The sequence below is a fragment of the Bubalus bubalis genome, chromosome 3, assembly GCF_019923935.1.
Source record: "Bubalus bubalis isolate 160015118507 breed Murrah chromosome 3, NDDB_SH_1, whole genome shotgun sequence".
Classification (NCBI taxonomy): domain Eukaryota; kingdom Metazoa; phylum Chordata; class Mammalia; order Artiodactyla; family Bovidae; genus Bubalus; species Bubalus bubalis.
In genome coordinates, this window is record NC_059159.1 from 79837434 (window position 1) to 79856141 (window position 18708).

Genomic DNA, 18708 nt, shown 5'->3' on the forward strand with positions numbered 1-18708 from the left:
ATGAATTTTAACGTTTTTACCTGATGTATCTACTACAATTAGATGGGAATGAATGTTGTAAAGTATTCCATTTTATACAGGAGAAGTTACACAAGGAAGCACAAGGAAGGTAACTGATTCTTTGAGGGCCACAGGATGGCCAAGGGGCAGGTCTTTGGATGCTTTGAGCAGTCTGCTCCTGTTATAACTTGGCAGTAAAACCACCAATGATGGTGTTATAAAATGAGTAAACAACAAAGGTGAAACTCACTGGAATACAAAACTTGGTGGGATCTTTTCAACTTGAGTCTTTCAAAATATAAAATGCCTTTAGGACTAACATTTAAATCACTTTAGCAATGCATCTTTCAAATTATGCATTTTCAATATTACATACTTTAACAGACAAGGTAAATTTGTTAATGTTTAAATTTCTCAAGAGAAATTAAGAAACACAAAGATTAAGCTAAAGCCACCTTGTTATACTAAAAAAGTCAAAGATGACTTTAAGAAATTATTCTTCGAGTCAATCTTTTGCTAAGGAAGTCTAGTTTGTTTTTTTTCCACCTGTTCAGTGAGTACAAAGGTTAAGACAAAGTGAAATAAATCACATGACATAACTTTTTTTTTTAATGGTGTAGAAGAAAGACAGCAGATTCCTTACACACCAGTCTCAGAGACAAAGGAAAAAAGGAAAGGTAAGAGCCTATATATTTACAGGTTTGGTGACTGTTGTTGAATTTTTAAAAATCATATTTACGCTTAAGTCTATATAAAAATCTTTGTCTTTAATAAGTGATGAAAGAGCAGAAAATATAATTGTATTTTCATGACAGCTATCTTAGAAATACAAACCTGGACATGGCCAAAACATCTTTTCCAAATGTAATAATGTAAAGCAAAGTAATTTTGGGGGAGGAAGATTTCATTTAGCCAATCAAATTTATAAGATCTTTTAATTTTGAAATATATTAATCACTGAGCAATCGGAAGTGACATTAACCTAAAAACAAATTTGTAACATGAAAAAAGACTGGATAATAGGTGATAATTGTTAAAACTGGGTGATGATTCTTTTCCTGAGAGGTTTTTTCCTTGAAATTTTCCATTATAAAACTTTTTAAATTTGAAAAAAAAAAAAAGAAAGTTAGTTCTATGAAATTACAAGAGAAAAGTTCTTAATATCTTACTATAAATACATTGAATTCTGGTATAAATATCTAAAATATTTAATGGAAAAACTGTATTACAGTATACACACTTTATTTAACCAAGCCAAAATAACAGTGGTATCTTTTTATTTCGCAGTATATAATAGCCATATAAAGTACATGACCAAAAACTCAGAAATTCACACCTGAAACTGTGCTAAGAAGAACACTGTTTCTTTCTCAATATCTACCATTTCCTTTTGTGTAAGTCTCTTTTCCTATAATATAGGGAATAGGCTATATAAAAGAATATTTATATTTCTATAAAATATATATATATAAATCTATATAAAAGAATATTTAATCTTGTAAAACAATTTTTTAAAAACCTGATATTCCATTTGTTCTCTATTTTTTAATCACTTAACTCAAACCAAAATATCATTTCAAAATAAATTTCAAATTGAGAAAAAAATCTAAAGGGAGAAAAAGGCAATAATAACTGTTTCCTTTTAAATCAACTTTTTAAACAGGGTAAACTGACTCAAGAATAATTTCTGCTTTCAGCTATTTATTTCATCAATTTGATTTCTTCAAGATAGCCATTGTGTCTGTTTAAGGATTTGTTAGCAAATGTTTCTGTCTAAGGATTTGTCTGTGTAGTGTTGTGACAGTCAACACCAACTCCCTTTATCAGTCTTTTCCCTCTCAAAATATGTACAAATACAAGAAAAGCCCCATGGCCCGTGTGGCTCAATCAATGCATTTCATAGCTTTAGACCTACTAATGCTTTAGATTTGTTGACTGTTTTCTTGAACAAAATCTACCTTAAGCTCTGAGTATGTGTCTTTTCTAACTCTAAAATTTATCAAATATAAATTTAAAAAGATTCCTTTCCTAACCCTTATGATTTTATCCACTTTAGCATGATAGTATAAAGTAGCTGATAAACATAATAAATACATGACAATCCTCGGTCTCCATTTCCACAGTCTCACAATCCTACCTGACCTTCATTACCTTTTCTAGCTGCTTCTATTTCATATCAACCCTTTTCTTTATAGATATCTGCTTCCTTTATTCATCATTATCCTATTTATCTCTTAAAAAAACAATGGAACTTCTCCCTTACCTCTATATTACTCACATGGGCATCCTACAAAAACATCAGTAAGAATTTCACTACACCATTGAGAAATATCAAAACCACCATTGGAGGTTGCACACTTACTCCAAGAGATCACTAAACATGGGTACTTAACCTTTTATACATGATTCAGGAATCCCCTTTTGTGGGCAGTGGTCTGGCATAAGTGAAGGCTTGAAATCATTTCTGGCTCTAAAAGGGATGCTATTATGATCTACATTCAAATTGCAAAATCTAGGAGAACAGTGGCTTTCTCTTTGACTTAGCCGTGGAAAGAAAGAAATTGGAAAGGGAATAAACATAAACAGATCATCAAACTGAAGGCAATGAGGAAGTTAATTAGAATAGACCAGTATTGACATAACAATAAATTCCTCATTGCTAACACGGCAACACACTTTAGTAAATTGAAATGAATCTTATTAACTGAGTAGTTTCTTACTCCCTGTTCTTTTTTTCTTAATTTTATTTTATTTTTAAACTTTACAATATTGTATTAGCTCCGCCAAACATCGAAATGAATCTGCCACAGGTACACCCGTGCCCCCTCATCCTGAACCCCCCTCCCTCCCCCCTCTCCACAGCGCCTCCCCCCCTTCCGGGCGTCCCAGTGCACCAGCCCCAAGCATCCAGTATCCTGCATCGAACCTGTCCAGACTGGCGACTCGTTTCATACATGATATTATACATGTTTCAATGCCATTCTCCCAAATCTCCCCACCCTCTCCCTCTCCCGCAGAGTCCATAAGACTGATCTATACATCAGTGTCTCTTTTGCTGTCTCGTACACAGGGTTATTGTTACCATCTTTCTAAATTCCATATATATGCGTTAGTATACTGTATTGGTGTTTTTCTTTCTGGCTTACTTCACTCTGTCTGAAGGAATAAACTGCCCTAAAAAATCGTAGGCAACTAATTATAGTAAGTGCTATAAGAAGGCTCAAAAGACTAAATTTTTAAAAATCACTAAGGATGATAATAACATTAACATATTCATATCCTTTCAAACAGCTCATTTGTTTCTTTTTAAAATTAAATAACTAATAGATAATTTTAAAATTAATTTTTATTGGAGTATAGTTGCTTTATACAGCAGCTTCTAACATTGATTTTAAGAAAACAGATAAAGATAAGAAACATTAAGGTCATGAATAAAATGACTAAATGGAAAGTATTTAGTGAGAAGAATTACTGAAATAAATGACAATTTCTAGTTAGGGCATGTTGCATGTACCCACTAACATTAACTCCTGTTCAAAAACCTAATAAAATAAAAATAAAAGGTAATATGAAGTACAGAAACTTATAACGACAAAATGAATAGGAGAGGAAACAGAAATAAAATCTAGAAACTAGAAAGCTAAAAGTTAAGTGGAAACTGACTAGGAAACCAAAATTTTCTGAAGCCAGCAGTGGGGAAAGCTGAGAAGCTACTTGTTTTATACTGCAGAACCCCTAGACGGCTCAGAGACTGGCAGCACCAGTCTCTGGAAGTAGAAAAGGAGAGGCTGAAACAGCTGAAAGTCTTTCTCCCGGACACTGCCCAGTCAGGTCAAGTTCCCCTCCTACCTAAGCAGAAAAATGAGGTGTTTTTTTTTACTCTGGGGAGAATAAAACTAATGGAATCTGGGCACAAGTGACTGCAGGGATGTTATGTCAAAAGCGGGGAAAATAACATTAAATACTAATTACTGAGCTAAACCCAACTTTTTCACCACTCACCTCTCAGAACACTGGCCACTTTGTGTCACCTTTTCAGGCAGTAGATCAGAAAAGTCATTTTGAAGAATCTAAGCAGCCCAAAAGGAACAATCTAAAGATAATGACATTAGGGATTCCCCAAGAAAAAGCCTATTAAGGTCACTCTATAGTAAGGTCTAAAGTTGTGTAAGAGCTGGGAATTCTCTGGAGGTCAAGCAGTTAGGACTCTGCCCTTCCACCCCAGGGGGCACAGTGTTCAATCCCTGGTCAGGGGGCCAAAGAACCAAAATATAAAACAGGAGCAATACTGTAACAAATCCAATAAGACTTTTAAAATGGTCCACATCAAGAAAAAAAAAAAAAAGAACCACACAAATGCAGTTTCCAATCAGTTTTTTCATTTTCCATTCTTATATGTAAGTCCTAAACCAAATATTAGGCAGAGGAACCAGAGATCAAACTGCCAACATCCACTGGATCATAGAAAAAGCAAGAGAGTTCCACAGAAACCTCTATTTCTGCTTTATTGACTATGCCAAAGCCTTTGACTGTGTGGATCACAATAAATCGTGGAAAATTCTGAAAGAGACAGGAATACCAGACCACCTGACCTGCCTCTTGAGAAACCTATATGCAGGTTAGGAAGCAACAGTTAGAACTGGACATGGAACAACAGACTGGTTTCAAATTGGGAAAGGAGTACATCAAGGCTGTATATTGTCACCCTGCTTATTGAAGTTATATGCAGAGTACATCATGAGAAACGCTAGGCTGGAAGAAGCACAAGCTGGAATCAAGATTGCCGGGAGAAATATCAATAACCTCAGATATGAAGATGACACCACCCTTATGGCAGAAAGTGAAGAGGAACTAAAAAGCTTCTTGATGAAAGTGAAAGAGGAAAGTGAAAAAGTTGGCTTAAAGCTCAACATTCAGAAAACGAAGATCATGGCATCTGGTCCCTCACTTCATGGCAAATAGATGGGGAAACAGTGGAAACGGTATCAGACTTTATTTTTTGGGGCTCCAAAATCACTGCAGATGGTGACTGCAGCCATGAAATTAAAAGACGCTTACTCCTTGGAAGGAAAGTTATGACCAACCTAGATAGCATATTGAAAACCAGAGACATTACTTTGCCAACAAAGGTCCGTCTGTCAAGGCTATGGTTTTTCCAGTGGTCATGTATGGATGTGAAAGTTGGACTGTGAGGAAAGCTGAGTGCCAAAGAATTGATGCTTTTGAACTGTGGTGTTGGAGAAGACTCTTGAGAGTCCCTTGGACTGCAAGGAGATCCAGCCAGTCCATCCTAAAGGAGATCAGTCCTGGGTGTTCTTTGGAAGGACTGATGCTAAAGCTGAAACTCCAATACTTTGGCCACCTCACGTGAAGAGTTGACTTATTGGAAAAGACTCTGATGCTGGGAGGGATTGGGGGCAGGAGGAAAAGGGGACGACAGAGGATGAGCTGGCTGGATGGCATCACCGACTTGATGGATGTGAGTTTGGGTGAACTCTGGGAGTTGGTGATGGACAGGGAGGCCTGGCGTGCTGCAATTCATGGGTTCACAAAGAGTCAGACACAATTGAGTTACTGAACTGAACTGAAACCAAATATTAACAGATATGGGAAGTTTAAAAGAAATCCTCTAATATAAAGGATACTTATTAAAAGAAACGGAAAAACATGACCTGAAGACACAAAGGCTTTTCAAGGGAAAAAAAAAAAAAAAAAAAAACAAGAGATACAACAAGAAGAAACAAGAAAATATATTCATATGCCAGTATACTACAAAAGAAATTTTCAGAGAATTAAAAATAGCTCTGAGAATTAAGAAGATAACAGGAAAAAGAAAACTTTAATAGAAGAGTTTGAAGATCAAGTTTCAGAAAGCAGAGCAAAAACACACAGAGATGAAATGCAGATGAATACACATAAAAGATTAGAAAATCATACAAGGAGATCCAATTCCTTTTAGAATTAAAGGAATTCTAGAAAGGGAGGTAAAATTATCAATATCATCAATGAAATGATTCAAAAAGATTCCCACTGTTTTCCGGTTGAAACCACCCACCAAGTACCTATTTCATAGACTTTCACAAAATAGACTCTCACAAAGGATCATGAAATTTCAGAATAGCCACATTAATGCTATATTGTACAGCACAGAGAATACAGCCAATATTTTAATAATAACTATCAGTGCAGTATAGTCTTTAAAAATTCTGAATCACTATACAATATACCTCTAACTTCTATAATATTGTTCAGCAACATACTTCAGAAAAAAAGCTTTGGGGTTAAGAAGTGGCAAGTTACGTAAAAGGATAAAGAATTAGAATGGCATAGCATCTCATTTCTTAATAGTAAGACAGTCATGGTTGGTTGAATCCACAGAAGTAAAACCTGTGAATACAAAATCAGGCCCTTTGTAATGTATATTCATTACATCATTTTATATAAGGAACTCAAACATCTACAGATTTGGTATCTGCAGGGGCTTCTAGAAACCAATACCCTGCAGATACCAAGGGATGACTGTACTAGAAATCCGAAGACAACAGGGCAATGCCATCAACCATTTGAGGGAAAATCATTTCCTACTTAGAATTCTAAGAAATCCTACTTAAAATTTCTAGCCAAAATATCTTTCAAGGTCTAAAAAGTATTTCCTCCTACGGGCCTTTTCAGGAAGGAAACTCCATGGAAAAAAGGCAGTAATCCAAGACAAGGCATTCTAGAAAACAGGAATCCAGTAACGAGGGCAAAAGAGAATCTCCACAATGAGGATGGAAGGAGAGTGGAGGTCAATAATTCCATAGAGAGCCTAGTGATCAGCTTATCCATATCAGAGCATGGCAGCAGGCTCTAGGAGAGACTTTTTCAAGCAAATGAAATAGATTAAAATATCTAATATACATAAACTATTGAGAGATTTGCTAAGAGTGTTTGTGTATAAATTAATGGGTGAAAAAACCCTAAGCACAGGAAAAGAAAACAAACACAAGTAACTAGATAAAAAAGTATGCAGGAATGATTTCTATTTTTTTGAATTTACCAAGGCTAGCTTTATGGCCCAGGATGTGATCTATCCTGGAGAAGGTTCCATGTGCGCTTGAGAAGAAGGTGAAATTCATTGTTTTGGGATGAAATGTCCTATAGATATCAATTAGGTCTAACTGGTCTATTGTATCGTTTAAAGTTTGTGTTTCCTTGTTAATTTTCTGTTTAGTTGATCTATCCATAGGTGTGAGTGGGGTATTAAAGTCTCCCACTATTATTGTGTTATTGTTAATTTCTTCTTTCATACTTGTTAGCATTTGTCTTACATACTGCGGTGCTCCCGTGTTGGGTGCATATATATTTATAATTGTTATATCTTCTTCTTGGATTAATCCTTTGATCATTATGTAGTGACCATCTTTGTCTCTTTTCACAGTCTTTGTTTTAAAGTCTATTTTATCTAATATGAGTATTGCTACTCCTGCTTTCTTTTGGTCCCTATTTGCATGGAAAATCTTTTTCCAGCCCTTCACTTTCAGTCTGTATGTGTCCCCTGTTTTGAGGTGGGTCTCTTGTAGACAACATATGTAGGGGTCTTGTTTTTGTATCCATTCAGCCAGTCTTTGTCTTTTGGTTGGGGCATTCAACCCATTTACGTTTAAGGTAATTACTGATAAGTATGATCCCATTGCCATTTACTTTATTGTTTTGGGTTCGAATTTATACACCATTTTTGTGTTTCCTGTCTAGAGAATATCCTTTAGTATTTGTTGGAGAGCTGGTTTGGTGGTGCAGAATTCTCTCAGCTTTTGCTTGTCTGAAAAGCTTTTGATTTCTCCTTCATACTTGAATGAGATCCTTGCTGGGTACAATAATCTGGGCTGTAGGTTATTTTCTTTCATCACTTTAAGTATGTCTTGCCATTCCCTCCTGGCTTGAAGAGTTTCTATTGAAAGATCAGCTGTTATCCTTATGGGTATTCCCTTGTGTGTTATTTGTTGTTTTTCCCTTGCTGCTTTTAATATTTATTCTTTGTGTTTGATCTTTGTTAATTTGATTACTATGTGTCTTGGGGTGTTTCGCCTTGGGTTTATCCTGTTTGGGACTCTCTGGGTTTCTTGGACTTGGGTGATTATTTCCTTCCCCATTTTAGGGAAGTTTTCAACTATTATCTCCTCAAGTATTTTCTCATGGTCTTTCTTTTTGTCTTCTTTTTCTGGGACCCCTATGATTCGAATGTTGTAGCGTTTAATATTGTCCTGGAGGTCTCTGAGATTGTCCTCATTTCTTTTAATTCGTTTTTCTTTTGTCCTCTCTGATTCATTTATTTCTACCATTCTATCTTCTAATTCACTAATCCTATCTTCTGCCTCTGTTATTCTACTATTTGTTGCCTCCAGAGTGTTTTTAATTTCACTTATTGCATTATTGTTTATTTATTTATTTATTTTCCTCCCTTATATGTTGCCCTCTGTGCTTCCAAATCTCGGCACAGATTCGGCAGTGAGAAGGTTTCCTGGTGTTTGGAAATTTCTCTCTTTTTAAGACTCCCTTCCCGGGACGGAACTCCGTCCCTCCCTCTTTTGTCTCTTTTTTTTGTCTTTTATATTTTTTCCTACCTCCTTTCGAAGAGTTGGGCTGCTTTTCTGGGTGCCTGATGTCCTCTGCCGGCATTCAGAAGTTGTTTTGTGGAATTTACTCGACGTTTAAATGCTCTTTTGATGAATTTGTGGGGGAGAAAGTGTTCTCCCCATCCTACTCCTCTGCCATCTTGGCTCCTCCCTCCCATCATTCCAAGCATCTTTTCTGACCACAATGCAGTAAGATTAGATCTCAATTACAGGAGAAGAACTATTAAAATATCCAACATATGGAGGCTGAACAACACGCTGCTGAATAACCAACAAATCACAGAAGAAATCAAAAAAGAAATCAAAATTTGCATAGAAATGAATGAAAATGAAAACACAACAACCCAAAACCTGTGGGACACGGTAAAAGCAGTCCTAAGGGGAAAGTTCATAGCAATACAGGCACACCTCAAGAAACAAGAAAAAAGTCAAATAAATAACCTAACTCTACACCTAAAGCAATTAGAAAAGGAAGAAATGAAGAACCCCAGGGTTAGTAGAAGGAAAGAAATCTTAAAAATTAGAGCAGAAATAAATGCAAAAGAAACAAAAGAGACCATTGCAAAAATCAACAAAACCAAAAGCTGGTTCTTTGAAAGGATAAATAAAATTGACAAACCATTAGCCAGACTCATCAAGTAACAAAGGGAGAAAAATCAAATCAATAAAATTAGAAATGAAAATGGAGAGATCACAACAGACAACACAGAAATACAAAGGATCATAAGAGACTACTATCAACAATTATATGCCAATAAAATGGACAACGAGGAAGAAATGGACAAATTCTTAGAAAAGTACAACTTTCCAAAACTCGACCAGGAAGAAATAGAAAATCTTAACAGACCCATCACAAGCACGGAAATTGAAACTGTAATCAGAAATCTTCCAGCAAACAAAAGCCCAGGTCCAGACGGCTTCACAGATGAATTCTACCAAAAATTTAGAGAAGAGCTAACACCTATCCTGCTCAAACTCTTCCAGAAAATTTCGGAGGATGGTAAACTTCCAAACTCATTCTATGAGGCCACCATCACCCTAATACCAAAACCTGACAAAGATCCCACAAAAAAAGAAAACTACAGGCCAATATCACTGATGAACATAGATGCAAAAATCCTTAACAAAATTCTAGCAATCAGAATCCAACAACACATTAAAAAGATCATACACCATGACCAAGTGGGCTTTATCCCAGGGATGCAAGGATTCTTCAATATCCGCAAATCATTCAATGTAATACACCACATTAACAAATTGAAAAACAAAAACCATATGATTATCTCAATAGATGCAGGGAAAGCCTTTGACAAAATTCAACATCCATTTATGATCAAAACTCTCCAGAAAGCAGGAATAGAAGGAACATACCTCAACATAATAAAAGCTATATATGACAAACCCATAGCAAACATTATCCTCAATGGTGAAAAACTGAAAGCATTTCCTCTAAAGTCAGGAACAAGACAAGGGTGCCCACTTTCACCATTACTATTTAACATAGTTTTGGAAGTTTTGGCCACAGCAATCAGAACAGAAAAAGAAATAAAAGGAATCCAAATTGGAAAAGAAGAAGTAAAGCTCTCATTGTTTGCAGATGACATGATCCTCTACATAGAAAACCCTAAAGACTCCACCAGAAAATTACTAGAACTAATCAATGACTATAGTAAAGTTGCAGGATATAAAATCAACACACAGAAATCCCTTGCGTTCCTATACACTAATAATGAGAAAACAGAAAGAGAAATTAAGGAAAAAATTCCATTCACCATTGCAATGGAAAGAATAAAATACTTAGGAATATATCTACCTAAAGAAACTAAAGACCTATATATAGAAAACTATAAAACACTGGTGAAAGAAATCAAAGAGGACACTAACAGATGGAGAAATATACCATGTTCATGGATTGGAAGAATCAATATAGTGAAAATGAGTATACTACCCAAAGCAATCTATAGATTCAATGCAATCCCTATCAAGCTACCAACAGCATTCTTCACAGAGCTAGAACAAATAATTTCACAATTTGTATGGAAATAAATACAAAAAACCTCGAATAGCCAAAGCTATCTTGAGAAAGAAGAATGGAACTGGAAGAATCAACCTACCTGACTTCAGGCTCTACTACAAAGCCACAGTTATCAAGACAGTATGGTACTGGCACAAAGACAGAAATATAGATCAATGGAACAAAATAGAAAGCCCAGAGATAAATCCACGCACATATGGACACCTTATCTTTGACAAAGGAGGCAAGAATATACAATGGATTAAAGACAATCTCTTTAACAAGTGGTGCTCGGAAATCTGGTCAACCACTTGTAAAAGAATGAAACTAGAACACTTTCTAACACCATACACAAAAATAAACTCAAAATGGATTAAAGATCTAAACGTAAGACCAGAAACTATAAAACTCCTAGAGGACAACATAGGCAAAACACTCTCTGACATACATCACAGCAGGATCCTCTATGACCCACCTCCCAGAATATTGGAAATAAAAGCAAAAATAAACAAATGGGACCTAATTAACCTTAAAAGCTTCTGCACATCAAAGGAAACTATTAGCAAGGTGAAAAGACAGCCTTCAGAATGGGAGAAGATAATAGCAAATGAAGCAACTGACAAACAACTAATCTCAAGAATATACAAGCAACTCCTACAGCTCAACTCCAGAAAAATAAATGACCCAATCAAAAAATGGGCCAAAGAACTAAATAGACATTTCTCCAAAGAAGACATACAGATGGCTAACAAACACATGAAAAGATGCTCAACATCACTCATTATCAGAGAAATGCAAATCAAAACCCCTATGAGGTACCATTTCACGCCAGTCAGAATGGCTGCGATCCAAAAGTCTACAAGTAATAAATGCTGGAGAGGGTGTGGAGAAAAGGGAACCCTCTTACACTGTTGGTGGGAATGCAAACTAGTACAGCCACTATGGAGAACAGTGTGGAGATTCCTTAAAAAACTGGAAATAGACCTGCCTTATGATCCAGCAATCCCACTGCTGGGCATACACACTGAGGAAACCAGAAGGGAAAGAGACACGTGTACCCCAATGTTCATCGCAGCACTGTTTATAATAGCCAGGACATGGAAGCAACCTAGATGTCCATCAGCAGATGAATGGATAAGAAAGCTGTGGTACATATACACAATGGAGTATTATTCAGCCATTAAAAAGAATACATTTGAATCAGTTCTAATGAGGTGGATGAAACTGGAGCCTATTATACAGAGTGAAGTAAGCCAGAAAGAAAAACACCAGTACAGTATACTAACGCATATATATGGAATTTAGAAAGATGGTAACAATAACCCTGTGTACGAGACAGCAAAAGAGACACTGATGTATAGAACAGTCTTATGGACTCTGGGAGAGAGGGAGAGGGTGGGAAGATTTGGGAGAATGGCATTGAAACATGTAAAATATCATGTATGAAACGAGTCGCCAGTCCAGGTTCGAAGCACGATACTGGATGCTTGGGGCTGGTGCACTGGGATGACCCAGAGGGATGGAATGGGGAGGGAGGAAGGAGGAGGGTTCAGGATGGGGAACACATGTATACCTGTGGTGGATTCATTTTGATATTTGGCAAAACTAACACAATTATGTAAAGTTTAAAAATAAAATAAAATTAAAAAAAAAAGAAAAAAAAAAGTATGCAGGAACAGAATAATAATCCTGTTAACAGGGCTCAGTCTTTGACAGTTTTATACATTCTTGAAGTATAAACTGAGTTATATAAACTTCTGCTGCTGCTGCTAAGTCGCTTCAGTCGTCCAACCAAATTACAACTGACTATGGAAAGTGAAGAGACACTGGATATATAGTTGATGCATTGAAGATAAGGAAAGTGAAGAGACAGTAGATATATATTTGATGCACTGAAGATGAAGGTAGTGAGCTATTGGAAAGCAAGCTGAGGACTCTCATCTCCCAAAATGTTAAGTCAAAGGATAATATCAATAGATAATGCCTAAAGTCAAGAAGTCAAGAAGTAGCTATATGAGTATATACTTAAAGATGTATTAATATATACATACATTATATGTATGTATATAATATATACATACATTCTAGAATTTCTTTTGTGCATATATATATATATATATATATAAAAGTTTTAAAATGCACAACCACTTCAATTGTTTTAAAGTTCCTTTCAATAGATCTAGGAACTAAAAAGATATCCTGAAAATTACTGTCTTTCATTCTCCCCAGGAGCATTTCAGTTTCTAAGATCAGAGTGCAGGGAGGGTGAAGGGATCTTTACTTGTTTACTATTTTACATATTTTAAGAAAAAAAGACTTAAAAGGAGTAAAAAGGAAATCAAAATGTCCTCAAAAGACTAATGTTCTAGTCTCCTAACAAGATGTAAATACTCTCTTTTCTATCAGGTTAGCAGTATGAAAACCATGAGCATCACAATCTTGTTTTGGCTGCTCTCCATGCTATTATTATCAGACAAAAGCCAGACTTCTAAAACAGTAAGTTTTTACACTTAAAGCAGTGAAAATATTTTCAAAGGTACACTTTGGGTAAATTTAAATAGTAAAATATTGAAGGCAATATAACCAAAAAAAACCAAACTATCAAAATGAATTCTTTAGTTAGTAGGGTATATTCAAAACATGTGATCTCTGAGCCAGATTGTAAGTGGACAAAAGCAGTCTTCTTTTTATAAAAAACTAAGTTCTTTAAAAGCAAGAAATACATAAAATTTCACTATAGGATCAGAGATTAGTTAAGACATAAAAACACTTTAAAATGTAGAAAACTTTTGTAAAAAACACATATTTATGAGGGAAATTATTATTGTTACATTATGATTATGATTATTATTATTACTATTAGCGGACATTTCAACTGCAAAAACAGTTGAAACAAGAACTATTTCTTTGGATCTATATCCACATAGGCGACACACTTCTTGTCGGCTGACTTTAACACACGGCTCAATTTCTCAATTTCTATTACAAGATATTTTCCTTTAAAACATCAAAGTTTGAGCTGTTAACCCTATACAGTTATATACTGAATGTTGTTTATATCTTAGATGTAATGTTGGTAGCTCTACTGATTTTTTAAAATTACATATTTTTACATTATTTTCTCATTATAAACATCCATCTTGCATACTAAAATACTAAATAAATAAACAGAATTATTTACCATTTATTTCCACATATATAAATGGTAATATATCAATATTCTTTCAATAATAATTATTTACTAACCGTTGGAAGATACCTGTATGACATCAAAATTTCCTTAATCTTCAACACTCCATCCCAATTTTAAAAAGGAGTATTTGCTTTACCTTTTTACATATTTTAACATCAAAGGATTAGATAGTAAACTTTTTTCCTAAAAGAATTTCCTTCCAATGTCTAATTGCCTAGATATGAAAATTTGGGAAATTTTGTGAATATTTTTTCTTATTAATGCATTTCAAATTTTCTCTTTTTTAGGAAGTCAAATGTAATTCTACTGCAAAGAATTATTCTTTGATTCCAGCAAATATCAGTAAAAATGTTACTATACTTGACCTCAGTTATAATCAGATTACTCTAAATATCACAGACACAAGAGTTCTACAGACATATTTTTTACTCAGTGAGCTCTATTTGATTGAGAACAAAGTCACTAACCTATTTAATAATAGTTTCAGTAATCTGTCCAATCTAGAAATTTTAAATATCTGTAGAAATTCCATCCACACAATTCAACAGGGTGCCTTTACAGGATTACATAAACTGAAAAAGTTATATCTCTGCCAAAACAAAATAGTTCAACTGAATCCTGATACATTTTTGCCTCTTAAAAACCTGATACTATTGAATTTGCATGGCAATTTGATAAGCTATTTTGATGTACCACAACTGTTTCATCTGGAATTCATAATTTTGTATGGAAACCCATGGAACTGTTCCTGTAGTCTACTGAATTTGCAAAACTGGTTGAAGACATCGAATGTGACACTAGGTAAGCATTTATAATTTAAATTAGTCAAAACCAAAATGATTGATTTTGGCTTGTGCCACCCTAGAAGTGTTTCTCATTTCATGTCTTAAAGCAAAGGAAACTATTCCTGTTTAATGCAAACAGGAGAAACACTGAAAAGCAGTTGCTGAATACAAGCTCTCCCTCTGCCTCTCCAGAAAAAAAGAAATAAGGGAAGAAGCTTGAATGTTCTACATATGTAAGATGAAACTGTCACTCTGTATACTGTTTGCACTTTCAATACATAAGACTAATTTTCTTTTACTGTTTTTTTAAAATTTATTTTTAATTGGAGGATAATTGCTTTACAATATTGTGTTGGCTTCTGCCATACAACAGGGTGAATCATCCACAAATACACATATGTCCCCTACCTCCTGAACCTCCCCCTACCCCCATTCCATCCCACCCCTCTAGGTTGCACAGAGCACCAGGTTGAGCTCCCTGTGCCCATACAGCAGTTTCCCACTGGCTATCTATTCTACACATGGTGGTGTATAGATGTCAGTGCCACTCTCTCGATTTGTCCCACACTCTCCTTCCCCTGCTATGTCTAAAGTCTGTTCTCTATGTCTACATCTCTATTCCTACCCTGAAAATACCATTTTTCTACATTCTGTATATATGCGTTAATATGTGAAATTTGTTTTCCTCTTTCTGACTTACTTCACTCTGTATAATAAGCTCTAGGTTCATCCACCTCACTAGAACTGACTCAAATGCATTCCTTTTTATGGCTGAGTAATATTCCATTATATATATATATATATATATATCTCACAATTTCTTTATCCATTCATCTGCCAATGGACATCTAGGTTGTTTCCATGTCCTAACTATTGTCATTTTTAAAAGTACTTCTTTTCTAAGGATATCCTGTCAGAGAGTAGGTGGAAGTAGGTACCCTATTTTCTAAACTATATACCATGTTCCAGATGTTTACCACAATCTAAATCATAACATCTTTACTTTACTAACACAGACAAACTGAACAATACACAAGAACTGCACTTAAACTGTATTTATAAAATAACTTAATAAACAGAAATAGGCATCTTTCTTCATTTTGTTGCTGCTGCTGCCGCTGCTGCTAAGTCGCTTCAGTCATGTCTGACTCTGTGCGACCCCATAGATGGCAGCCCACCAGGCTCCCCCGTCCCTGGGATTCTCCAGGCAAGAACACTGGAGTGGGTTGCCATTTCATTCTCCAATGCATGAAAGGGAAAAGTGAAAGTGAAGTTGCTCAGTTGTGTCTGACTCTTCGGGACCCCATGGACTGCAGCCTACCAGGCTCCTCCGTCCATGGGATTTTCCAGGCAAGACTACTGGAGTGGGTGGCCATTGCCTTCTCCACATTTTGTTGCTAGACAAATACAATTAGCTTCTTTCTTATACCTTTAATGACAGATAGATATGTCAAAAAAGTTCCAGATAAAAAATTATAAGATGTTGTTAACCATAATAATTTATTAACCATAATAATCTTATTTTCCATAATAAATCTTATTTTTTTCTATTTTACTAGAAAATGAGAGCATCACCATGTGTAGCTATCCAGATATCCTGAAGTGCTACAATATCAAAACAGTACCTTACAAGGCTGAATGCTATTCAAAATTTCCTTCATCTATAACTGAAGACCTTCACATTCCTTTTCAGTCCATTAGCAATTCAACATTTAATAACTCTTTGAACAACTTGACAAGAAATTCAGGTAGTTTGTTTTAAATATTAATATTGCTGAGGATAGCATACTAAATAAACTGAGATAGTTCTCATTTTTCTGCATTTTAAATTTCTTGAAACAGTGTAAAAGAACAATTCCTCCACTCAAGAAATGATTAACAAAATATTGGGTTTCTTAAGTAGGCTCTGCTAGTTATCAGTCAAATACCATTATGCAAATTACTTAACTTCTCTGAGCCTTGGTATTAACTAGTTAAGTCACAATACTTAACAGGTATAAATCAATAATGTTTTTGAGTGAATGGATAACAATGCAAAGATAGGTAGTTATTTTGAAAAAGTATTCTTGCACCACAATATGAAATATCTTTATTTACTGCAGTTTTAGTAACTTTTGCTTAGAGAAGATTATGGATATTTATTTCTAATACCAATATTGAGGAGTTATTAGGACATGTAATTATGATTATTTTATTGTTGTCAATGTAACAAAATTCCTCTCCCACCCTTTCTTTCTCGTTATTCCATTTAAGAACATGAATCTCATGGAAAAAGCTGGGCTTTTCTTGTCGGTGTTGTCGTCACTGTAGCGATGACTTCACTACTCATTTCAATTGCTATCAAATGTCCAGTATGGTATGACTTTCTGCTTAGTTACAATCATCATCGTCTGGAAGAGCATGAAGCAGAAACCTATGAAGATAGTTTTACTGGAAATCCAAGTTCTCCTTCACAGATAGCAGACACAAACTCTGAAGAAACTACAGTAATATTTGATCAACTACATTCATTTGTGGTAGATGATGATGGGTTTATTGAAGACAAATATATAGATACTCACGAATTACGTGAAGAAAATTAATTTCTTTCAATATTTGATTTTTAAAAAAATGTTACCAGCTCACTCACATTTTAGGCATGGAAATTTTGATCAGTGATATACTGAACTATGGCCAGTAGACCATCATATTAATTGCAACACATAAATATCATAAAATTACACTCTTCTCATTGGTTTTGTGCAAGTAGGTCCAAATACAGTAACTGCCACTCCTTGATACCTAACAGTTAAAATACTAGCATTACTATTCTCAGCAGTATATATGAGACCCAAAATAATAGTAGGAAACAAATCTACATTATTCTTTAATTAAAGTGAACAGATTCTCATATTAGCCAGATATTTGATGTAACACCTATTAAAGTTTTACTGATTGGAATCAGTAAAGAAATAAAAATTTTGGAATTTTATCATGAGTTGAAGTGAAGAACAGAGATAGTTTAAACTGACAACACACTAAGATTGATTTTATGCCCATAGAATGAATTCATGAAATTGGAAAAAGCTTTTTAAATCTTTTTAAATGCTTTCTGAATTGGCACAACAAATTTCTGAAAATTTAGCAGCAATTTAAAGCACAGGCATAACGTCAGGCACAATCTCTAGATTTCAGTTATGAAGAAAGACTGTCATCAAAATTAATGTCACAACTGAGTAATATAGTAACTTCCAAAGTGGAAATTATCTATGCATCTTGTTTTAAAAAATACCTATTCTGCTCCTTTGGGGGACATTTTTATTCAAATGATTCTGTTTTGGAGCTGAGGAATCTTCAGTTAGCCTATGGTTAGTTCTTTGGGATGCTGTAGGCAGAGCCATGTTTCCAAACTTGTTTTCTAGAACATTAACTTCCAGAGAGACATTAAGAAGTATTTACAGGATGGAGGATTAAAAGGTACACGGTCAAAGTGAAAGTCGCTCAGTTGTGTCCAACTCTTTGCAACCCATGGACTATGCTGTCCAAGGAATTCTCCAGGCCAGAATACTGGACTGGGTAGCCGTTCCTTCTCCAGGGGACCTTCCCAACCCAGGGATTGATCCCAGGTCTCCCACATTGCAGGTGGAAACTATTATAGAATTACGAGAGAATATAGGGTTTAAACAAAGTCAAACAAGCTTCTTTACTATAGGACTTATAGTAAGGAAGGACTTTGCTACCCAAGACTTTACTAAGCTAAACTGCTTTCTGCTCTTCAAGAGCATAATATTAAGAATTTGCCAAATTTCTTGATAACAAAACCTTTTCTTTGATGCATGGCTACTAACAGGTCATAGCACAATAATGGTCCAAAGAACACTGGCTTTGAAACTATTACAAGAAAAGTCTAAAGTGAATTATTTGCTAATTCTTTATCATCAATTGGCTATAATTATAATTTTAACAAGTTAATGTAAATAGTGGCACTAAAAACTGTAAAAAAAATCCATCATTTTTACTTTTCATATGTGGAGCAATTTAGTATACAGTATTTATCTATATATATTAGAAAAAAATGTCTAAAACACAAATATATTTATGGATTAAATAATATAGTGTTTT

General features: G+C 34.9%; 2 protein-coding genes across 4 annotated transcripts in view; one reads left to right on the forward strand and one right to left on the reverse strand.

Moving 5' to 3' along the window:
- The window catches only part of IFT74 (intraflagellar transport 74), a 99820-nt gene that overhangs the window by 58761 nt on the left and 22351 nt on the right, over window positions 1-18708 (reverse strand). The gene's annotated exons all lie outside the window — the stretch shown is intronic.
- LRRC19 (leucine rich repeat containing 19) lies at window positions 581-17189 on the forward strand. The gene is made up of 5 exons (XM_025281422.2): window positions 581-677; window positions 13036-13125; window positions 14110-14623; window positions 16167-16355; window positions 16861-17189. Exons 2-5 carry the CDS (start codon window positions 13045-13047, stop codon window positions 17187-17189), a joined length of 1113 nt encoding a protein of 370 aa, XP_025137207.1. The 5' UTR covers window positions 581-677; window positions 13036-13044.

Excerpts from the sequence above, each read along its gene's own strand:
- LRRC19 (XM_025281422.2), top strand. The coding sequence starts at position 13,045 with ATGAAAACCATGAGCATCACAATCTTGTTTTGGCTGCTCTCCATGCTA. Across the intron at positions 13,126-14,109 it reads AAAGCCAGACTTCTAAAACA|GAAGTCAAATGTAATTCTAC; the intron begins GTAAGTTTTTAC and ends TCTCTTTTTTAG. Across the intron at positions 14,624-16,166 it reads GACATCGAATGTGACACTAG|AAAATGAGAGCATCACCATG; the intron begins GTAAGCATTTAT and ends CTATTTTACTAG.